The sequence below is a fragment of the Podarcis vaucheri genome (assembly GCF_965113315.1).
Source record: "Podarcis vaucheri genome assembly, chromosome: 13".
In the NCBI taxonomy this organism is placed as follows: Eukaryota; Metazoa; Chordata; class Lepidosauria; order Squamata; family Lacertidae; genus Podarcis; species Podarcis vaucheri.
Window position 1 is genome coordinate 1,651,607 of NC_138751.1, and position 23,775 is coordinate 1,675,381.

Sequence of the window (23,775 nt, forward strand, 5' to 3'; positions counted from 1 at the left end):
TGGAGAGGTTTGATCTTCTTGCAGTCCATGGGACTCTCAGAGTCTCCTCCAGCACCAGAACTCAAAAGCATCAATTCTTCGGCGATCAGCCTTCTTTATGGTCCAGCTCTCACTTCCATACATCACTACTGGGAAAACCATGGCTTTTACTATACGGACCTTTGTTGGCAAGGTGATGTCTCTGCTTTTTAAGATGTTGTCTAGGTTTGCCATCGCCTTTCTCCCAAGGAGCAGGCGTCTTTTAATTTCGTGACTGCTGTCACCATCTGCAGTGATCATGGAGCCCAAGAAAGTCAAATCTCTCACTGCCTCCACTTCTTCCCCTTCTATTTGCCAGGAGGTGATGGGACCAGTGGCCATTATCTTCCTTTTTTTGATGTTGAGCTTCAGACCATATTTTGCGCTCTCCTCTTTCACCCTCATTAAAAGGTTCTTTAATTCCTCCTCACTTTCTGCCATCAAGGTTGTGCCATCTGCGTATCTGAGGTTGTTGATATTTCTTCCGGCAATCTTAATTCCGGCTTGGGATTCATCCAGCCCAGCCTTTCGCATGATGAATTCTGCATATAAGTTAAATAAGCAGGGAGACAATATTCAGCCTTGCTGTACTCCTTTCCCAATTTGGAACCAATCAGTTGTTCCATATCCAGTTCTAACTGTAGCTTCTTGTCCCACATTGAGATTTCTCAGGAGACAGATGAGGTGATCAGGCACTCCCATTTCTTTAAGAACTTGCCATAGTTTGCTGTGGTCGACACAGTCAAAGGCTTTTGCATAGTCAATGAAGCAGAAGTAGATGTCTTTCTGGAACTCTCTAGCTTTCTCCATAATCCAGCGCATGTTTGCAATTTGGTCTCTGGTTCCTCTGCCTCTTCTAAATCCAGCTTGCACTTCTGGGAGTTCTCGGTCCACATACTGCTTGAGCCTTCCTTGTAGAATCTTAAGCATAACCTTGCTAGCGTGTGAAATGAGTGAAATTGTGCGGTAGTTGGAGCATTCTTTGGCACTGCCCTTCTTTGGGATTGGAATGTAGACTGATCTTCTCCAATCCTCTGGCCACTGCTGAGTTTTCCAAACTTGCTGGCATATTGAGCGTAGCACCTTAACAGCATCATCTTTTAAAATTTTAAGTAGTTCAGCTGGAATACCATCACTTCCACTGGCCTTGTTATTTGCAGTGCTTTCTAAGGCCCATTAGAACTGGACTACTATGCATGCTCAAATAACTCTTTGTAGTTTTAATCTTTAACTTTGTCCCACATGGGTTTTTTGAAATCTGATTGGTTCTTACGAACCCTGTGTAAAAAGTTCTTTTGTGAATAAAATGACCTGGGCCGGAGGGTGGAGACAGATTATTATTGGCACCCCTCCCAGAGTCTTGCTGGTCAAGCCTTGTGTGTATTCTATTAATCAGAGCCCAGCCCTTCCTTTGCTTTGGGAACGCCACAGTGGTCATCCCTGCCCCCTGTGGCAGGGAGTTCCACTGGTGAACGGGGGGCAAACCTGATACTCAGGTTTCTGCCAGAAGGCCCCTCTCCCAGTTTATGACATAGTTATGACAAATGTATGATGTTTTACTAAGGGTGTCATGGGTAAAATGGGGAACTTATATATATATATAAAGGGAGTTTTGTTTCTCTCTCTGTCTGAGACACTGACGCAGGCAGGCAGGCATGTCTTTCTTTGTTCTGATCAACGCTGAATAAAAGCTTGTAAATAATGCTCTCCTGAGTGCGACTTCTGGCTGTGCATTATCTGCTGCTAAGAGTGTGCACGAGCCCTGGAATGTGGCAAGGTATTTCCAGGGAACTCGTGTCGCTAATTGCTCTCATACTGTGTGACTACGAGAGATCGATGAATCGTCTGGGCAGCCGGCTTGGGGGCCATGATGGACTTTATCTCCCTGGCAGTATCCCAACCCTGGGGAGCCTGGCTAGTCTTTTGTAATGCTTGGACTACTGCAATGCGCTCTACGTGGGGCTACCTTTGAAGGTGACTCGGAAACTACAACTAATCCAGAACGCGGCAGCTAGACTGGGGACTGGGAGACCACATAACACCGGTCCTGAGAGATCTGCATTGGCTCCCAGTACGTTTCCAAGCACAGTTAAAAGTGTTGGTGTTGACCTTTAAAGCCCTAAACAGCCTCAAAGGTCCAGTATACCTGAAGGAGCGTCTCCACCCCTATTGTCCAGCCCGGATGCTAAGGTCCAGCACCGAGGGCCTTCTGGCAGTTCCCTCGCTGCGAGAAGCCAAGTTACAGAGAACCAGGCAGAGGGCCTTCTCGATAGTGGCGCCCTCCCTGTGGAACGCCCTCCCACCAGATGTCAAAGAGAACAAGAACTACAAGACTTTTAGAAGACATCTGAAGGCAGTCCTGTTTAGGGAAGCTTTTAATGTTTGAAGTATCACAGTATTTAAATATTCTTTTGGAAGCCGCCCAGAGTAGCTGGGGAAGCCCAGCCAGATGGACGGGGTATAAATAATATATTATTATTATTAATGATAAATACTTAGTTCTTGAGTCAGGTCACAGGCTCGCCCTATTCATACACAGACATACCCTTAAGGCAGGATTTGTGAAGGAAAAGACAATGGGGAGGCTTTTCCATTTTCCTTAGACCTTGCAGAGAAATCATTTGGTCAGTTTGGGAGTCAAGATGGTATCAGGGCTGTTTTCCTGTGCTGCTCCAGACATGTGGTCCACACATCTATGTATGCGCTTGCTTGGTACATTAATGAACATTTATATTACATTATATATAACCTTAAATGTTTTATTTCACCCCACACCCTTTCCTCTCCTCAGAACGAGAAGGAAGAGACCCTGACCACGAACGTCTGGATTACACATGTAAGTCTCAGGCTGCTACTCCCCCTAGATGGTGGGGGCATTTGGGGCTTCTGCTCCCCAGAGAAGCCGTGGGGTGGGGAACAGATTCCGGCTCGACATCAGGAAGAACTTTCTGGCAGTAAAAGCCGCTGGGCTGGAAGGTGGCAGCGTCTCCCTCCTTGGAGGTTTTTAAGCAGAGGCTGGAGGGTCCACCTGCCACGGATGCGTCAGCTGAGATTCCTGCATCGCAGGGGGTTGGGATGGATGACCTTCGGGGACCCTCTTTTGACCCTCCAGCTCTGTGCTTCTATCATCTCAGCAATGGCTCGATTACCGGCTGGAATACAAGAGCGAGGACTATGGCGGCGTCAAAGCGCTTCAGGTCCCCGCGGACAAGGTCTGGCTTCCAGACATCGTCCTGGAAAACAAGTGAGTCTTACTTTTCAAAATGTATTTTTATTAAAGATTTTATTAGTTTACAAAAGTATGTGCAATCTCTCTCTCTCTCCTCCCCTCTCCAAGTAAGATTTTTTTACAGATCAGCTTCATTTGTTGAGACATTCAGGGAAAGGGGTGGGGGGGTCGGGTGGCGATGTTTCTATTATACTTAATATACGTGGGGTTTTGTGTCAGCGCCGCTGGTGCAGGTTCTGTGCTATTCACTTCTGTTCCTTCGAAAAACTAACCAATAAACTGAAACTGGTAAAAGGTAAAGGGACCCCTGACCATTAGGTCCAGTCGTGACCGACTCTGGGGTTGCAGCGCTCATCTCGCTTTACTGGCCGAGGGAGCCGGCATCCAGCTTCCAGGTCATGTGGCCAGCAGGACTAAGCCGCTTCTGGCGAACCAGAGCAGCGAACAGAAACGCCGTTTACCTTCCCGCCGGAGTGGTACCTATTTATCTACTTGCACTTTGCCGTGCTTTTGAACTGCTAGGTGGGCAGGAGCAGGGACCGAGCAACGGGAGCTCACCCCGTCGCGGGAATCGAACCGCCAACCTTCTGATCGGCAAGCCCTAGGCTGTGTGGTTTAACCCACAGCGCCACCCGCATCCCAAACTGAAACTGACATGGGGGCAAATAGAAGAAGAAGCCTTCACCCCGTTATATGGCTCCCCTTTATCACACACACAGCCCAACAAGACAACGACAAAAATCCACCAACGGCATACAGATCAATATGGTTAACCTGATCCAAAACACCCACCCACCCCACTCACACATGAAAACAAATACCACCACAGCCAAGCACAAACAAGTGAGTCTTTTTGGGGGGGCTGCATTCTCAGGGTTTGTGACCCTTGGCTGTTTGCTATGAAAAGGAGATCTGGCCCTTCCTCGCCTTCCTCACCCCTGCTGCCCCCTTCCTTCTCTCTCTCTGCCCCCCTCCAGCATCGACGGGAATTTCCAGGTGGCTTACTTCTGCAACGTCCTGATCTACCCCGGGGGGTCCATCTTCTGGCTGCCCCCAGCCATCTTCCGCAGCACCTGTGCCATCGAAGTCACCTTCTTCCCCTTCGACTGGCAGAACTGCTCCCTCGTCTTCCGGTGAGAGCCTGGGGTGGGGGGTGGGGAGCCCATGGTGAGGGGTTCGAAACACTCGCTTGGACCCGCGCCCAGGAAACGCTGCCAAGGACTCCAGGTCAGGGGCTGGAGAAAGGGCAGCTGGGACCTGCATCACCCAAAGACTGATTTTGCTGCGATTCCTGCCTTGTATGGGGTTGGGCTGGATGACCTCTGAGAGTCCCTGTGACATGTGAAATACAGAGCAGTCAAATACAACACATTCCTAGAGTGGACATAAAAAGGGGGTGTCTGGACCAGCCAATCAGAACTTCCTGTTTCCTCCTGGGCTGGGACAAACTTCCTCTACATGTGACTAGAGGTGGGCGTGTGACCTCACCTGTGCAGGTAACGAAAAACCCAGGGGGGACAGCCATCTCTCTATATATGTAACAAATACTATGGGCAATATGGAGAGATGCAAAATATATAGATTATGAAATAATATACGGTTGAAAATGTTGACAATTAGGACCCGGGGAGGGGATGGGGAAGTCTTGAGATTCAGAGATATCTCTCCATAGGGATAAAGTCAATTCTGTATCCAGGACAGCTGTCTACCAGCTCCACCTGGTACACAGGATGAGACCCTCCCTGCCTGTGGACTGCCTCGCCAGAATGGTGCATGCTCTGGTTATCTCCCGCTGGGACTACTGTCATGCGCTCTACGTGGGGCTACCTTTGAAGGTGACCCGGAAACTGCAATTACCGTATTTTTTGCCCCATAGGACGCACTTTTACCCCTCCAAAGATGAAGGGGAAATGTGTGTGCGTCCTATGGGGCGAGTGCAGGCTTTCGCTGAAGCCTGGAGAGCAAGAGGCATCGGTGCGCACCGACCCCTCTCACTCTCCGGGCTTCAGGAAGCTATCCGCAAGCCTCGCGCACCCGGCAGGAGGTCCCGCCGAGCGCACGAGGCTTGGGGCGGCAGCCTGTCGCACGAAGCACAGGGAGCCCTCCGGAGGGTGCCCTGTGCTTCGGGCAGGTGTGCGCAAGGCTTGGGGCGGCAGCCACGGCGGGGGGGGGGAATAAATTTTTATTCATTCCCCCCCCAAAAAAAAACCCGAGGTGCATCCTATGGGCCGGTGCACCCTATAGGACGAAAAATACGGTAATCCAGAATGCGGCAGCTAGACTGCTGACTGGGAGCGGCCGCCGAGACCACATAACACCGGTCCTGACAGACCTACATTGGCTCCCAGTACGTTTCCGAGCACAATTCAAAGTGTTGGTGCTGACCTTGAAAGCCCTAAACGGCCTCAAAGGCCCAGTAGACCTGAAGGAGCGTCTCCACCCCTATTGTCCAGCCTGGACACTGAAGTCCAGCTCCGAGGGCCTTCTGGCGGTTCCCTCATTGCAAGAAGCAAAGCTACAGGGAACCAGGCAGAGGGCCTTCTCAGTAGTGGCGCCCGCCCTGTGGAACACCCTCCCACCAGATGTCAAAGAGAACAACTACCAGACTTTTAGAAGACATCTGAAGGCAGCCCTGTTCAGGGAAGCTTTTAATGTTTAATAGGTTATTGTATTTTAGTGTTTTGTTGGAAGCCACCCAGAGTAGCTGGGGAAACCCAGCCAGATGGTATCATCATCATCATCATCATCATCATCATCATTATACAAATTTATATTTGTAAAATCAAATAAAAACAATTTCCAAATAATAAGAATACAGTAAGCTCATGGAAGACACCACAAAAGCACAGCTTCGCCCTTGATCTCTCGCCAGGTCCCAATCGTACAACGCCAGGGAAGTGGTGCTTACATTTGGAGGCGACGACGAGACCGGGGTCCCCGTGGAGGAGATTGTCATTGACCCAGAGGCTTTCACAGGTAGGGGACCGGCGTCCGCCTTGGGAGGTGGTGGGGGGACAACCCTGGAGGGGCAGCGAGTCCAGACCTGAAGACCCCCCACCCTGCTTTCCGTCCTGGAGAGACGCTGGAGGCATCGCTTGCCCCCCAACCCACCCTCTGCCTCTCTCAGCCCCACTGCCATGCCCCCTTCTGTCTCCCCCCAGAGAATGGGGAGTGGGCCATTCAGCACCGGCCGGCTCGCAAGGTCCTGGCCCCCGTCTCCGGGGTGGAGGCCCCCGGCTTCTCGGAGGTGCGCTACTACCTGATCATCCAGCGCAAGCCCCTCTTCTACATCATCAACATCATCATCCCCTGCGTCCTCATCTCCTCCCTGGTGGTCCTGGTCTACTTCCTGCCTGCGGAATGTGAGTCATCCCCCCTGGGGAGGGAAGGGGGGGCAGGGCAGGGGAGGAGAGAGTTGGAAGGGACCCCCAAAGGCCATCTAGCCCAGCCCCACGAAATACAGGAATCGCAGCTGAAATAATGCCTTCTCCAGCCTCCGCTTAAGGAAGCAGTCCAATGGCTCCTATCCTCAGAACGTCCTTCCAAATGTTTAGTTGGAATCTCTTTCCTGGCAACTTGAAGCCATGGGTTCGAGTCCTACCCTGTGGAGCAGCAGAAAACAAGCATGCTCCATCCTTAATAATACAGTGGTACCTCGGGCTCAGGTTACGGACTCCGCTAACGCTTCAGGTTACAGACTCCGCTAACCCAGAAATAGTACCTCGGGTTAAGAACTTTGCTTCAGGATGAGGACAGAAATTGTGCTCCGGTGGCGTGGCGGCAGCAGGAGGCCCCATTAGCTAAAGTGGTGCTTCAGGTTAAGAACAGACCTGAACGAATTAAGTACTTAACCCGAGGTACCACCATAATAATAATAATAATTATTATTTTTTATTTATTTATTTATTTATATCCCACCCTTCCCAGCTGAAGCCGGGTTCAGAGCGGCCAACAACAGTAAAAATAACACCGTTCACATAAAATCACAATCAATTAATTAAAATACATTCTACAATCAATTCATTCTATAATCAATTCAAAATCAAATTAATGGCAACCATTGGGCTGTGCCTTGGCCAAAGGCCAGGCGGAACAGCTCTGTCTTGCAGGCCCTGCAGAAAGATGTCAAGTCCCACAGGGCCCTGGTCTCTTGGGACAGAGCGTTCCACCAAGTCGGGGCCACGGCCGAAAAAGCCCTGGCTCTGGTTGAGGCCAGACTAACCTCCCTGTGGCCTGGGATCTCCATGGGGCAAACCTTGAGCTATTTGAAGACGGCTCTCATCTCTCCTCTCAGTCTCCTCTTCTCCAGGCTAAATATAGCCAGGTCTTTCAACCGTTCCTCATCAGGCTTGGCTTCCAGACACCTTGATCATCTCAGTCACACCTCCAAGCTGGTCAATATTCCCCTTAAACTGTGGCGCCCAAAATTGGACGCAGGACTCCCAGCGGGGTCTCCCCAAGGCAGAACAGAGCAGGACTTTTCTTTCTCTTGATTGGAACACAAGACTTCCGCTGACACAGCCTAGAATCGCATTCGCCTTTTTTGCTGCTTCCTCACGCGGCTTGCTGACTCCTGCCTTCTTCCCGGGCAGCGGGAGGCCAGAAAATCACCGTCAGCATCTCTGTCCTGCTAGCCCAGACTGTCTTCTTGTTCCTAATCGCCCAGAAGGTTCCGGAGACCTCGCTCAGCGTCCCCCTGATCGGAAAGTGAGTCGTCCCCCTGGCCAGGACTCCTGGGTTCTCGGGAGAGTGTTTGCCCATATGTGGGGAGCAGGGTGGGAATTTGTGTCATGGGGAGGCGGCAACTAGACCTAGTGGGGTGGATTTTGGAGGGGAGGGGGCTCAGGATGGCCTGGAAGCCCCACAACACAGACCCACACTCTAGGAAGGGCCGTAGCTCCGCTTTGCAAGCAGAAAGCCCCCAATTCCTCCATGTGGACTAGGATCTTGCATTGCTTTTAGGGGAAGGGCTCAGCGGGAGAGCCCCCCTGCCTTGCATGCAGATTCGAACCCCACGCCACACCTCCAGCTGGGGCTGGAGGGAGAAAGACCCTCGGCCTAAAACCCTGGACGGCCGCCGCTGCTGCCGGCCCGTGTCGACAACACTGACCTTAAACCACGTTTCCTGTGTCCTTCTGCCGGGCAGGTACCTGCTGTTTGTGATGGTGGTGGCCACCCTGATCGTCACAAATTGCGTCATCGTCCTCAACGTCTCCCTGCGCAGCCCCAGCACCCACACCATGTCGCAGCGGCTGAAACACGTGAGGATGGGGGGGCCGGGGGGGGTCTGGCTTCTGCCATTTGCCCAAGAAGGCCAGTGAAGCCAGCCCCACTCAGATTGGGGGCGCTCCTGCACAAACCAAGCCCATGCGAGGGCATTTATAAAGTTTTATTTGGGGGGGGCGGTCCTGCCAAAAAGTCCCCAATTGGGAAGGGCTCGGGATTTCTCAACTGGACCCCCTGCAGGGTCTGGTCCCCAACTTTCGTCTCTGGGGTTGGGGACTCTGGAGTCGTTCCCAGACCGGCTGTTGTAATTTGAACCCAGGACCTCCTGCTTAGAGGGAACATGAAAACTATTCGGCTTTCCAAAAAGCAGCGTGCTTCTTCGACAAACCGAGCTCAGTGTCGTCCAGCCACGAAAACAATAGCTGGTTTGAGTTCCTCGCAGCCCAAAACATAATTTGAAGAATAATGATAATAATTTATTATTTCTACTATTATTTCCGGTCTCCCCAGCCACTCTGGGCAGCTTCCAACAAAGTATTAAAATACAGTGGTCTGTTAAACATTAAAACAGGGCTGAAGGGACGTGGGTGGCACTGTGGGTTAAACCACAGAGCCCAGGACTTGCCAAAGGTTGGCGGTTCAAATCCCCGCGACGGGGTGAGCTTCCGTTGCTCGGTCCCTGCTCCTGCCAACCTAGCAGTTCGAAAGCATGTCAAAGTGCAAGTAGATCAATAGATACCGCTCCAGCAGGAAGGTAAACGGCGTTTCCGTGTGCTGCTCTGGTTCGCCAGAAGCGGCTTAGTCATGCTGGCCACATGACCCGGAAGCTGGACGCCGGCTCCCAAGGCCAGTAAAGCGAGATGAGTGCCGCAACCCCAGAGTCGATCACGACTGGACCTAACGGTCAGGGGTCCCTTTACCTTTAAACAGGGTTGCCTTCACCTTGCGGGGAAAAAATGGCAAGAATTAAGCCCCACACACACACACACCCCAAAAAATTTACAGGATGGTTGAGGTTGAATTTGGAACCGACAGATCCAAACAGGTCCTAAGAAAAGGTGTTTTTCGAACGGCCCCCGTCTCCTGTCTCCCCCCATCCCAGGTCTTTTTGGAGCTCCTTCCACGCTACCTGGGCTCCAGCTTGGAGCCGGCGGAAGAAGACCCCTGGGACGCCCCCCGCCCTCGACGGCGCAGCTCCTTCGGGGTGATCCTGAAGGCGGAGGAGTATATCTTGAAGAAGCCGCGAAGCGAGATCCTCTTTGAGCGCCAGGGAAAGCGCCACGGGCTCCAGAGGGTGCCGGGATACAGCACGGCTTGTGAGTCCCCCCCTGGGGGGGGAATCTGGGGGTCACGGGTGGGCAGGAAGGGGACAAAGGGCTGCTGGTGGAGACGCCCCGGCGCTCCTAGAATCGCACAGTCAGAAGGGACCCTCAAGGGCAGTGGCGTAGCGTGGGGGGTGCCAGGGGTGCCGGCCGCACCGGGCACAACATTGGGGGGCGCGCGTTTGGCCGGCCCTTCGCAAGACAAAAGTCCATAGGGAAATCTCCGGGACAGTGGGGAAGCGCAGCGCGTCTTCCCCACTGTCCTCGGAACTCCTCCGAAGCCTGGTGGTGGGGCAGAGAGACCTTCTCCCCGCGCCAGCCTTCAGATAGCTGTCCTGAAGACTTGTGGTGGGAGCAGTGGCGTAGTGTGGGGGGTGCAGGGGGGGCCTGCCGCACCTGGCGCAACATCTGGGCGGGCACGGAAGAGACTCGAGTGCTAAAATCCACGGGTTAGGGGGCGCAAATTACTTGCCTTGCCCCGGGTGCTGAGAACCCACGCTACGCCACTGCTCAAGGGTCATCTAGTCCAACCCGCCCCAGGGATCTCAGCTAAAGCATCCCCGACAGGTGCCCCCCCCCCAGATTCTGTTTAAAAACCTCCAAGGAAGGGAAGTCCCAGGAAATCTGTTTCTCTGTCAAATGGCTCTCACTGTCAGAAAGTTAGTTTAGTTGGAATCACTAGAAGCCATGAGTTTGAGTCCTCTCCTTCATTTATTCCCCCCCAATAATTTTTTATTATTTTCTTTACACAGTCGTTCTTACAGTACATGAATCAACATATAAACCTTTTTCGCTCTGCCCAGCTTGCGACTTCCCTCCTTCCCTTCAGCTGGTATCCCTTTATCAAACCCACTCGCGTATTTTAACTTTTTACATCTTATCTACATCATAGGGATTACATCAGTCCTGCTAGTGTCTTTAAATTTTCACAGTTATCCTTTAAGTTTACAATAAATTTACTCCAATTGTCCTGGGATTTCTGATCGCCCTGATCCCGAATCCTGCTGGTCAGTTTGGCTAACTCCGCACAATCCATCATTTTCGCATTCATCTTTAAAGTTACAGTTATCCTTGTCCCGTAGCTTGTGTGTCAATTTTGCCAGCTCTGCATAGTCCATCAATTTTTCTTGCCATGATTCTTTAGTTGGAATTTCTTCAGACTTCCATCCTTGTGCTATTAGGACTCTCGTGGCCGTTGTCACATACATGAAGATGTTTTTTCTGTTTTCTGGCAGGTCTTTCCCTACAATCCCTAACGGAAATGCTTCCGGTTTTTTAACAAATGTTAAGTGGAACATTTTCTTCAATTCATTATGTATCATTTCCCAAAAAATTTTTAAATTGCATTACAACCCCGCCACATATGATAAAATGTCCTATTATTAAATCTTTCCTCCCGCATCTTGGATGGTAACCCAAATCCCATTGTGTCCAGAATTCAGCCTTAAACTGAACTTTAGAATAATGTGGCTTTTAAAATCAAATGGAGTACAGCTGTAAAGATTAAGTGAAAGGAAAGTAAGGATGATAATTAGACAAAATTAAGAGAGAGGATTTGCCGAACTAAATTTTTGAAATGGGAATGCAGAAAGGGGAGGTATGAGGAGGTCAGTGAAATATGTTTTAAGAAGATAAGGTTATGAAATTATACTTGTTCTTTTTTTGTTTGTGTTTGTGTGTATTGTTTTGTTTGATATAATTTGTAAAACTTTAATAAATATCTTTTTTAAAAAAACAGAATTCAGCCTTAAACTACAGGTTTAGGGTTGCCAACCTGGTGTGCAACATCCTTCTTTGGCGAAGGTGGAGTTGTGAGATGTGCATGAGTGTGCAAATTTGTGCGTCGCCAACTTTGGCAAGCTCTTAAGGTATATTCCTCCCCCCTCCCCCCCCGCAGACGGCCTGGACGTGGGAGGAACCAGCACCCTCTACAAGAACCTGGCAAGCCTGGCGCCCGAAATCAAGGAGTGTGTGGACGCCTGCAACTTCATTGCTGAGAGCACCAGGGAACAGAGTGCTGACAGTGCGGTGAGCCCCCGTCTTTCCTCCAACCCCCCCCCGCCTCCCGGACGTTGTTGGGAGAGGACCTGCGAGAGACCAGGGTTCAAATCCCGCCACTTGCTTTGCCAGGGAGGCCGTTACACGTGACCTTGGCCCAGTCGCTGCCTCCCCAACTCACTTTCCTTGCAGGTTGTTGTGAGAATAGCGGGGGGGGGGTGGTTGGGGTAACCCTATGCAAAGTGCTTTTTTTCTTCTAAAAAATATGTTTGGGATTGGGGGGGCAACTCCCATCTCTTGCGGGGGTGCAATTAGTGCCAGCACCGTCCGTTAAGAGTTTGGGTGTAATCTTCGATACCTCCCTCTCTATGGAGGCGCAGATTGCAGCTATAACAAAGGCGGCATTTTTTCATCTCTGCCAAGCTAAGCAGTTGGCTCCTTATCTCTCTCGCCCTGACCTAGCCACTGTGATCCATGCGACGGTCACCTCCAGACTGGATTATTGTAACTCGCTCTACGTGGGGCTGCCCTTGAGACTGACCCAGAAACTCCAGCGGGTGCAGAATGCCGCGGCGAGACTCCTTACGGGGTCTTCGCTGCGGGATCACATTCATCCGGTGCTATACCAGCTGCACTGGCTCCCGGTGGAGTACAGGATCAGGTTTAAGGTGCTGGTTTTAACCTTTAAAGCCCTACACGGCCTAGGACCCTCGTACCTAGGGAACCGCCTCTCCTGGTATGTCCCACGGAGGGCCTTACGGTCTTCAAACAAAAACATCTTGGAGGTCCCGGGCCACAGGGAGGTTAGACTGGTCTCAACTAGGGCCAGGGCCTTTTCAGTACTGGCCCCGACTTGGTGGAAGGCTCTGTCCCAAGAGACTAGGGCCCAGCGGGACTTGACATCTTTCCGCAGGGCCTGCAAGACGAAGCTGTTCCACAGGGCACAGCCTGACCCCCTCCTTCAGTAATCCTCATAGAACTCTTGCCCAATGGTTGCCATTAATTTGATTCTGAATTGATATTAGAATACTGTATTATTTTACTGTTGTTAGCTGCTTTGAGCCCAGCTTTGGCTGGGGAGGGCGGGATACACACACACACACACACACACACACAAATGTTTAGGGGTACTCTCATTTTGACTCAAGAAAATCACCATTTCATAGTGCAAATTGGGAAGAATAAATACAGTAAATGGACAAAAGTACAAAGATTCGCAAAATGTTTAGGGGTTCAGGATCCCCCCAGGAAAGAAAACACTGCCTATGTCCCACCCTTGAGCTCCTTGAGGAGCAAAAGAAAAAGGGCACACAAATGTAATAAATAAACTCCTCTCGATCTCAGCCGGGATTGTATTCTGGCATCTTCTGGGTGGCAAAATCTAGAACCGTAGAGGTGGAAGGGACCCTTAGGGTCATCCAGCCCCCCCCCCCACATGGCAGGAATAAACAGCTGTCCCATCGGGGGATCGAACCCAGAACCTTGGCATGATCAGTGCTACACTCTAACCGACGGAGCTATCCAGGCTGCGTTTGCAGCCTGGTTCCTATTAGGGGATTGGTAAAGGTAAAGGGACCCCTGACCAGTAGGTCCAGTCATGACCGACTCTGGGGTTGTGGCGCTCATCTCACTTTAATGGCCGAGGGAGCCGGCGTACAGCTTCTGGGTCATGTGGCCAGCAGGACTAAGCCGCTTCTGGCGAACCAGAGCAGCACACATAAACGCTGTTTACCTTCCCGCTGGAGCGGTACCTATTTATCTACTTGCACTTTGACGTGCTTTTGAACTGCTAGGTTGGCAGGAGAAGGGACCGAGCAACGGGAGCTCACCCTGTCGCGGGGATTCAAACCACCAACCTTCTGATCGGCAAGTCCAAGGCTCTGTGGTTTAACCCACAGTGCCACCCGCGTCCCTATTAGGGGATTGGAGGCCCCCCCAAATGTCTCTCCTGCCTGCCCCCCACCTTTGGGGCCTGCCCCCCTCCACAGGCAGCCCTCTGACCCCCGTCCTGCTTCTCTCTCCCTGCAGGAGATGGAAAACTGGGTGCTGATCGGGAAGGTGATTGACAAGATGTGCTTCTGGGCGGCCATGGCTCTCTTCGCCATTGGCACCCTCGCCATCTTCGCCATGGGGCAACTCAACGCCGTGCCGAGCAACCCCTTCCCAGGAGAGGAGCTCCAGGAGTAGGAGCGCTGCGCATGAATCAGCCCCGGAGTGTGTGTGGCACAGGGAGCTCCTAGCTGTGGCTCCAGGGGACCTCTGGGGTCTCCGAGCTGCTTGACCTGAATTTTGTGTCCTGCACCCCAACGAGCAGGTCTGAACAGCGGGGTTTTTCTGAGGTTCTCGGAAGGTCTGCCCTCACCAAACCCAGATGGAGACATGATGAGCTGTCTCTGCAAAGCAGACCCGGTTGTGTGCGATTGCAAAGTCTGCGCATGTTTGCAGAGGCCCGATAAAAGATAATGTGACCAGTGTTGTGCTATTTTGAAACACACCCACACACACACACACACACACAGACACTTTCTGAGCTGGCCTCTGCAACGTCCTGGCAAATGCCTCATGTGTCCTGTCTTTCCATCTACGGCCACCTCTGGATAGAATCCTAGAATTGGAAGGGACCCCCAGGGGTCATCCAGCCCAACCCCCTGCAACGCAGGAATCGCACCTCAAGCACCATTGACAGGTGTCCATCCAGCGTCTCTTCAAAAACCTCCAAGGTCCTCTGTTTCAATGTCAAACAGCTCTTGCAATCAGAAAGTCCTTCCTTGTATTTCATAGCCATCTCTTTTCTTGTTGTTTGAAGCCATGGGTTCGAGTCCTCCCCTCCAGAGCAGCAGAAAACAAGCTTGTTCCCTCTTCTCGTATTTCCTCCCAGTCTGCTCTTTTCCAGGTTAAACACCCCCAGATTTTTCACACGTTCCTCATCAGGCTTGTTTTCCACACCCTTCATCCTCTTGGTCTCCCTTCTCTACACACCTTCCAGCTGGGCAGTATCCTTCTTAAATTGGGGTCCCAAGAATTGGACACTGGATTCTTAGCAGAAACTTGTGTCTTTTCTTGTTTGCAGTAGAATAACTTTGAACCCTGGTTCATGGGTGAGACGGGAGCGGGGCTGCTGCTGCCTCGTTCACTTCTTACTTTATCCATCCCATAAAACCTATATACGCCGCTTGATTGTAATAAAAGAAAAGGCGACTCGGAGAGGTTTGCAAAAAGAGGTAAAACAAGGAAATCGAGAGAGAGAAATTCATGGTTCAAAAAGGCACAGAAGATGAAAGCGCTGAAACTCTTTTACACTCGCCTCATTTTTCTAAGCGACTGGGGACAGGCTCATCTGTTGTTAGCAGGGGCTGAAAATGCAGGGAAGGCGCCTGCTGGATCTCAAGAGGCAGGGAGTTCCGCAGGGCAGCGGCTGCCGCACGAAGCCCCAGTTGCCGGGAGCCCTTTTGGAGGCGAGGCGACCAGAGGAGGACGCCATAATCTGGTGCTGGCAGACTTGGGTTCAGCTCCTCTCCCAGGAAAGTCCCAGTCTTGTCTTTCCCTTGGGGAGGGCGCTGGAAGGGGAGGCAGGCGGTGGGGGCTCAGGAAACCACAGAGGGGCTTCCGCTGCTCAGGGCGCAGGAGATAGGGCTGTGGGTTCGAGTCAGGGCGCCAGAGAGTGAGCGAGCGAGCAAGGCGTTGAGTGGGACCAGGAGAAGCAGAGGAGGAAGGTAAGATTCAGGGTGTGTGGAAGACATTAATTTTTTTGCGGAGGGGAGGGAGTTCTGCTGGAAGACCCCGCGGCCTGCTCTTGCCAACCCGGCCGGAAAAGCAGCTGGCAAGCTTTTGGGTGCAACAGAATTCCTCGCCAGGCTGGAACGAGAAGGGGAAACCATGTTCTTAGCTGTGGCGAGAAAGCTTGTGGTTCGCTCCCTGGAAAATGGGGTGCTTGTTCTGCAGTCAGGACTGATTGATTGATTGATTACCCAGCCTTCATCCAAAGGTCCCAGGACGCATCAAAACACAATATAATTAAAAACGACTTTAAGTAACTGACCCACCACTGAAATAAGGCGGGTCATGAAAAATAGCCCTCGAGGGTCAAAAGAAGTCAAGCCAGAGAAGGAGAGTCTTCGGCAAGGCGCCGCTCCCTAGGCAGGGAGTTCCACAGGTCAGGGGTCGCGACAGAGAGGGCAGGCCCCCTGTCCCCGGGATGTCACCCCCCACCAAGGCTCCAAGGACAGAGGGAATACCGAGGGGCCCCCTCTGCTCACCTCAGCACTTGGGAGGGTCTGGAGGGAGTGAGGGGGGTCTTTCAGGTGTTGGGGGGCTGGAATACTTCAGGGCTTGAAACCTTGAACTGGGCCCGGAAATGAAACTGGCAACCAGCGCAGCTGTTTTGAAACAGAGGTGATGGTAGAATTGCAGCCCTGGAAAGGCACCCGAGGGACATCTAGTCCGACCCGCGGAGATGCAGGAACTTGAGCTGAAGCATCCCTGACAGATGGGCCCCCAATGGTCAGGGATGATGGGAGTTGTAGTCTAACAAGAGCGGGAGGAGGGGCGCAAGTTTCCCACCCCTCCTGGGGCAGAAGAGATCCGTTAAATCCACTTTTGTCTCTCCTCGCCCGAAGAGGAGGCTCGCTTCCCCCCTAGTCCCAGGGCAGGGATTCCCCTTACTTACTCCGGCCCTGGGTTCAAGAGTCCTGGGGCTTCCCACTGGAATTAAGAGACAAGACCAGGAGCCTGAAGACGCGCCCCCCCCCGCCTCCCCAGGAGGCCAGCCTGTGTCTCTGGGTCGCCCCCAGAGGCACCTCCAAGCCATTTCCCTCGGGGTTTCTGCTTGGAAGGTCACAATCCAGCCGAGCTGAATTTGGGGCGCATCTGGACATTTGAGGTTCCATCCAGTTTGCCGAAGAGCATCAGCCCCAAGGAAAGGGTTTGCGTGCATGAGAGAGAGAGAGAGAGAGAGAGAGAGAGAGAGAGAGAGAGATCGACAAGCAAACCCCCCCTAACTCGGACTCGCTTGCAGAAATGTTTGGTTGCCTAGCAGGGGGCTGGACTAGATGTCCCTTGGGGGTCCCTTCAAGTTCCGGGGTGTGGTGGAATAGAGTTCCCTCCCTTGCCTGTTGGGAAACCTTCTCCGAGACAGAATGCAGTTGGCTCGGGGGCTCCTGGGACCCCTGCTGCTCCTGCTCTGACGTCAGAGGCCCTTCTCCCTGGCCGGACCCTCGGGACCCTCAGGGGGCACGTCCTGGGTGCAGGCTGGGCGGGGGACACGGCAGTGATGCTTCTTGCAGGAAGCCCCAGAGACACCCCCCATAAAAAAAGGTCAGGGAGGAGCGCACGCCTCTCTCGGCATGCAGAAGGAAAGCTGATTTGGCTTCCCAAGGAGAAGGAACAGTATTCTGCACGTGCTCAGAGACAACCTTCATAGAATCCTAGAGTTGGAAGAGACCACCAGGGCCATCGAGTCCAACCCCCTGCCAAGCAGGAAACACCATCAGAGCACTCCTGACATATGGTTGTCAAGCCTCTGCTTATTTTATTTTTTTATAAAATATTCATTAAGTGTTTTAAACAATTTAGACAACCAACAAACTTCCCATTCACAATCCAGAAAAAGAAAAACACCAAAAGACAAGAAAAACATACAAAACATACAGAAAGAACAAGCAAAAAAACATAAAAAACATAAGAAAGAAAATGATTCAATTTCTTAAATACTATTTCCATAACCCTCTTTCATGACTCCCTCACATCTCCCTTTTCTGTGTTCCTGTTTATAAAATCTTATTCAGCAATACTTCACCTTCTTTCAAATCTTATCTTTTGTTATACAATTCAACTATTACGTCTCCAATTTTTCCCATTTCTTATCAGTTATTTGAGCTTAACATAATATTGTTCAAGTTTCACCTTTGTTCTTATAAACCAATTTTTACATACTCCTTTCAAATTTGTCACTAACGCCACGTTACCTTTATATCCTACATCATTCTAACATTCATACAGTTTACAATACTTTTGCAAGTAGATCTTAAATTTCTTCCAGTCCTCTTCCACTATCTCTTCTCCCAGATCCCGGATTCTGCCAGTCATTTCTGCCAGTTCCATGTAGTCTATCAGTTGCATCTGCCATTCTTCCAGAGTGGGCAAATCTTGAGTCTTCCAATACTTTGCGATGAGTATTCTTGCTGCTGTTGTCGCATACATAAAAAAAGTTCTATCCTTCTTTGGCACCATTTGGCCGACAATACCCAAAAGGAAGGCCTCTGGTTTCTTAAGGAAGGTATATTTGAATACCTTTTTTAGCTCATTATAGATCATTTCCCAGAAAGCCTTAACCTTTGGGCACGTCCACCAAAGGTGGAAGAATGTTCCTTCAGTTTCTTTACATTTCCAACACTTATTGTCTGGCAAATGGTATATTTTTGCAAGCTTGACTGGGGTCATGTACCACCTGTATATCATTTTCATAATATTTTCTTTCAAGGCATTACATGCCGTGAACCTCACTCCGGTGGCCCATAACTTTTCCCAGTCAGCAAACATAATATTATGCCCAATGTCTTGCGCCCATTTTATCATAGCTGATTTGACCGTTTCATCCTGAGTGTTAAATTTTAACAGCAAGTTATACATTTTTGAAAGTACCTTAGTTTTTGGTTCTAACAGTTCTGTTTCTAGTTTCGATTTTTCCACCTGGAAGCCTATTTTTTTGTCTATATTAAAGACCTCTCTGATCTGAGCATAATGTAACCAATCTCGCACTTTATCCTTTAGTTTCTCAAAACTCTGCAATCTCCATGTATTTCCATCTTTTTCTACTATTTCCCAATACTTTGGCCAGTTGGCCTCCATATTGAGTCTTTTCTGAGCCATAGCTTCCATTGGTGACAACCTCCTTGGGGTCTTACTTTCTAATAAATCTTTATATCTTGTCCAGACATTGAACACTGCCTTCCTGACAATATGGTTCTTGAAAGCTTTATGAGTTTTAACCTTGTCGTACCACAAGTATGCATGCCATCCAAATACATTGTTAAACCCTTCCAAATCCAAAATGTCAGTGTTCTCCAGAAGTAGCCAATCCTTCAGCCAGCAGAAAGCTGCTGATTCATAGTACAATTTCATGTCTGGCAGGGCAAACCCCCCTCTTTCTTTAGCATCAGTTAATATTTTAAATTTTATTCTGGGCTTTTTGCCCTGCCAGACAAACCTGGAGATATCTCTCTGCCACCTCTTGAAACACTCCATCTTGTCCACAATCTGCAAGGTCTGAAACAAAAACAACATTTTTGGCAGTACATTCATCTTTATAGCAGCAATTCGGCCCAACAAGGAAAGCTTCAATTTTGACCAAATTTCTAGGTCCTTTTTAATTTCTGACCAACATTTTTCATAATTATCTTTGAATAAATTTAGATTTTTAGCTGTCATATTAACCCCTAGATATTTCACCTTTTTCACCACATTTAGGTCTGTCTCCTTCTGAAACCTTTCCCTTTCTGAAGTTGTCAAGTTTTTTTCCAAAACCTTAGTTTTCTGCTTATTTAATTTAAATCCCGCCACCCGACCAAATTCTTGAATCAGTTCTAAGACCCTTTTCGTACTAGATTCTGGCTCCTGTAATGTCAAAACCAAGTCATCTGCGAAAGCTTTAAGTTTATACTGTTTAGCTCCGACCTGGATTCCTTCAACCAACCGGTCCCCTCTGATCATGTTCAAGAGCACCTCCAGGACCAAAATAAATAGCAGTGGGGAAATAGGGCAACCCTGTCGTGATCCTTTCTCAATCTTAAACTCTTCTGTCACCACATTATTAACTATCAATTTGGCCTTTTGTTCTGAATAAATTGCTTCTATACAGTTTTCAAACCCCCGTCCCACTCCCATCCCTTTAAGATTTTCCTTCATAAATTTCCATGAAATGTTGTCAAAGGCCTTCTCCGCATCAATAAAAATCAATACTGCTTTTGTATTGGTGTTCATTGGCAAAAGTTCCAATATATCAATAATGTTCCTTGTATTGTCAGACAAATGTCTACCTGGAAGAAAGCCTGCCTGGTCCTTGTGAATCACTTCATTTAACACTCTTTTTAGTCTATTTGCCAAAATATCTGCAAAAATTTTGTAATCCACATTTAACAGGGAAATGGGACGGTAGTTCTTAAGTTGTGTCTTTTCAGTTTCAGATTTAGGTATCAATGTGATGAAAGCTTCTTTCCACGACTCCGGTGCCTTCTCCCCCCCCCCCCAATAATCTCATTACAAACCTCTTTTAATGGTTGAATCAGATGATCTTTCAAAGACTTATAATACTTGGATGATGGACTCAAGGGCATCCTGATCAAATTTGCAGATGACACCAAACTGGGAGGGGTGGCTAACACCCCAGAGGACAGGATCACACTTCAAAACGACCTTGACAGATTAGAGAACTGGGCAAAAATAAACAAGATGAATTTTAACAGGGAGAAATGTAAAGTATTGCACTTGGGCAAAAAAAATGTGAGGCACAAATACAAGATGGGTGACACCTGGCTTGAGAGCAGTACATGTGAAAAGGATCTAGGAGTCTTGGTTGACCACAAACTTGACATGAGCCAACAGTGTGACGCGGCAGCTAAAAAAGCCAATGCAATTCTGGGCTGCATCAATAGGAGTATAGCATCTAGATCAAGGGAAGTAATAGTGCCACTGTATTCTGCTCTGGTCAGACCACACCTGGAGTACTGTGTCCAGTTCTGGGCACCACAATTCAAGAAGGACACTGACAAACTGGAACGTGTCCAGAGGAGGGCAACCAAAATGGTCAAAGGCCTGGAAACGATGCCTTATGAGGAACGGCTAAGGGAGCTGGGCATGTTTAGCCTGGAGAAGAGGAGGTTAAGGGGTGATATGATAGCCATGTTCAAATATATAAAAGGATGTCACATAGAGGAGGGAGAAAGGTTGTTTTCTGCTGCTCCAGAGAAGCGGACACGGAGCAATGGATCCAAACTACAAGAAAGAAGATTCCACCTAAACATTAGGAAGAACTTCCTGACAGTAAGAGCTGTTCGACAGTGGAATTTGCTGCCAAGGAGTGTGGTGGAGTCTCCTACTTTGGAGGTCTTTAAGCAGAGGCTTGACAACCATATGTCAGGAGTGCTCTGATGGTGTTTCCTGCTTGGCAGGGGGTTGGACTCGATGGCCCTTGTGGTCTCTTCCAACTCTATGATTCTATGATTCTATGATTCTATGATTCTAGAGGTAAGACCACCCGGCCCTGGAGATTTGCCCAGTTGCATATTCTGAATGGCACCTTCAATCTCTTGTTCTGTTATTTTATAGTTCAACATTGTCTTATTTTCTTGAGTGAGTTTTGGTAATCCATTGTTTCTTAAAAATTGGTCTATCTCAGTCTCTTTTTGCAGCCCTTGGGTATAAAGTTGTTTAAAATATCTCTGGAAGCATTTTCTAATCTCCACAGGGTTCTAAATGTTTCTCCCTTCAACTTCTAAGTTAGTAACCGTATTCAATTTCTGTCTCTTTTTCAACTGCCAAGCTAGCAGTTTTCCACATTTGTTTGCAGATTCAAAAGTCCTTTGTTTCATTTGTTTGATTTTCCATTCTACTTCCTGATTTATCAGTTTTGAATATTGTGCTTGATAAAGTTTAATTTCTCTCAGAATCTCCTGTGACTTTGGTTTCAGTCTTAATTTTTTCTCACCTTCTTTTATTTTGTCCAAAATCTTATCTTTTTTCTCATTCTGGGCTCTTTTCTTTATCGTATTCTGTTGTATCAGAAACCCCCTCATAACCGCCTTACTTGCATCCCAGATTACTCTTTTTTTCCACTGTAGTTTTCAAATTTATTTCAAAATAATCACTCAGAGTCTTTTGGGCCTTTTTAACAATCTCCTGGTCTCTAAATAAGGTGTCATTCATCTTCCATCTAAAGGAGCCGGTTGTAGTTAGCCTCATTTCCATCTTTACTGCGTTATGGTCAGAGCAGGTTTTTGGGCAGATTTCCACCTTTCTAGTCTTGGGTGCCAGTCCTCTAGTTATCCAAATTTGGTCGATTCTTGTCCATGTCATTTTGGCTTCAGAGAAAAATGTCCCCTCTCTTCCCAGGGGGTTCTTTGTCCTCCAGATGTCAACCAAGTTCATATTGTCAGTTAATTCAAAAAAAGTTTTTGGTCGTCTGCCCTCTTTGGTCATACTTTGGTTTTGCGCTTTGTCCATGTTTGTAGATACCACCCCATTCATATCACCCATCATAATGATGTTGTTATAGTCCATATAGTCCAGCATTGTCTCGTGCAGCTTCTTGTAAAATTCCGATTTCCCCTCGTTCGGAGCATAAATTCCCCAAATTAAAAATTTCCCCCCTTGTATTTGCACTTCAATTGCCAAAATTCTTCCTTGCTCGTCTTTAAAAAGGAATTTTGGTGACAGGCTCTCCTTTGCATATATCACAACTCCTCTTTTCTTCACTCGGTCCGATGAAATAAATTCTTGACCTAGTCTCTTATTGATTACCACTTTTCTGTGGAGCCTGATCACATGTGTTTCCTGCAAACAGATGATATCTAATTGTTCCTTTTTTAATAAATGAAAAATCCTCTTCCTTTTTTCCGGGGAATTAAAGCCGTTAATATTCCAACTTAAAAGCTGCAGAGACATCCTGAACGTTTCTATTCTCCCTTTTGTGGTGGTGTCTCTTTCTCCTGGTCTTCAGGCCCCAAAGGTGCAGGTAACAATCCTGGTAGTCCAGAACCCAAGGCTCCCGGTTCTACAGTCCCTTTCTGAAGGTCTTTCCGTGATCACTCAAAATTTTTTCCTTATCTTCAGCTGTTTTGATTTTCACTTTCTTCCCTCTAAAGTTAAAGGATAGTCCCTGGGGAAATTCCCACCTGAAGGCAATTGAATTACTTCTCAACAGTTTGACAAGATCTGCGTAACAAGATCTGAGCTCCAATAAATGTTTCGGGATGTCTTTATAGATTTCCACTCTCAAATCTTGAATTTCGAGTGATTTTAGAAAGTGTGCACTCAGTATCTTATCTCTTTCCTCCTTCGTTCTCAGAGAGATCAAACAGTCTCTAGGCTTGCCCTTTTTCACGACTTTTCCCAATCTGAATGCACTTAGAATTCTGAAATCTTTGTCTTCTTCCAAAGGCCAAAATTTTGTGAATTCTTTTGTCAAGTAGTCAATTAAATCTCCTTTTTCAAGCTCAGGGACTGACCTCAATCTCAAATTATTTTCCTTACTTCGTAATTCAATCATAGACAGATAGGCCTGCTGTTCACCAATCTGCTTGCGCATAGGTTTGACTTCCTCTTGTACGGCCTCTGCTTTCTGTTTAGCCTCCTCAGCTATTTTGCGATTTTCTGTTGTAGCTTCAAACAGCTTCCCAATTGATTGTGCATTTAAAGCCACTTGTTTAGTCAAATTGTCAACACTAGCTGTATTTTGATCAATTTTAGATGATTGTTCAGATACTTGCCTGCTCAGGCCTTCCAATTTTTCAAAAAAATTATCAAGTACTGAGGGGGAATCCCCTCCTGCAGCCATTCCTTCTGGCCTGGCCTGCTCTGATTCTTCCTCTTGTGCCAGTACAATGGGAACCGATGATCTGCGCAGATGTGAAATTACAGTAGTTTGTTGTGCCTTAGTTTTAGCTGATCTTGTTCTCCCAGTTCCACTCATCCCAGTTCTGTCTACGTGTCAAGGTCAGTCAGTGAACTATTCCCATGGGAATCCACAAGACAGGAGATAAATAAAAAAAGAATAACAGTTCCCCAGCAGTTATAATCCACAGTTCCTCTAGAGGGAGTTTAGATAAATCTTAGGGTGTAAAACATGTAAAGTTTCTTGCACTCTCCAAAATCCCTTAAGCATTTATAACAGTGTCCAACAGCTTCTAAGTCCCAAAAGTCCTTCAGAGCTTTAAAACTTAGCAGAGTTACTCCTTAGGTTACTTACAATGTCTCAAAAAGTGCCAGGTT

At 48.7% G+C, this 23,775-nt stretch overlaps 1 protein-coding gene and 1 long non-coding RNA gene across 4 annotated transcripts in view; one reads left to right on the plus strand and one right to left on the minus strand.

Annotated features, from left to right (window-relative positions):
- Nucleotides 1–14,262, plus strand: part of CHRNE (cholinergic receptor nicotinic epsilon subunit) — a 30,588-nt gene extending 16,326 nt beyond the window's left edge. For all 3 annotated transcript variants that reach the window (XM_082197731.1, XM_082197730.1, XM_082197729.1), the window contains exons 3-12: nucleotides 2,810–2,854; nucleotides 3,153–3,262; nucleotides 4,225–4,380; nucleotides 6,120–6,223; nucleotides 6,409–6,609; nucleotides 7,840–7,954; nucleotides 8,394–8,508; nucleotides 9,576–9,789; nucleotides 11,693–11,823; nucleotides 13,822–14,262. In XM_082197731.1, coding sequence (XP_082053857.1) covers nucleotides 2,810–2,854; nucleotides 3,153–3,262; nucleotides 4,225–4,380; nucleotides 6,120–6,223; nucleotides 6,409–6,609; nucleotides 7,840–7,954; nucleotides 8,394–8,508; nucleotides 9,576–9,789; nucleotides 11,693–11,823; nucleotides 13,822–13,980 — 1,350 coding nt within the window. In that variant the 3' untranslated portion in view covers nucleotides 13,981–14,262. The remainder of the gene's footprint in view (nucleotides 1–2,809; nucleotides 2,855–3,152; nucleotides 3,263–4,224; nucleotides 4,381–6,119; nucleotides 6,224–6,408; nucleotides 6,610–7,839; nucleotides 7,955–8,393; nucleotides 8,509–9,575; nucleotides 9,790–11,692; nucleotides 11,824–13,821) is intronic.
- LOC309518140 overlaps nucleotides 1–23,775 on the minus strand; it is a 178,407-nt gene that overhangs the window by 150,831 nt on the left and 3,801 nt on the right. The window lies entirely within an intron of this gene.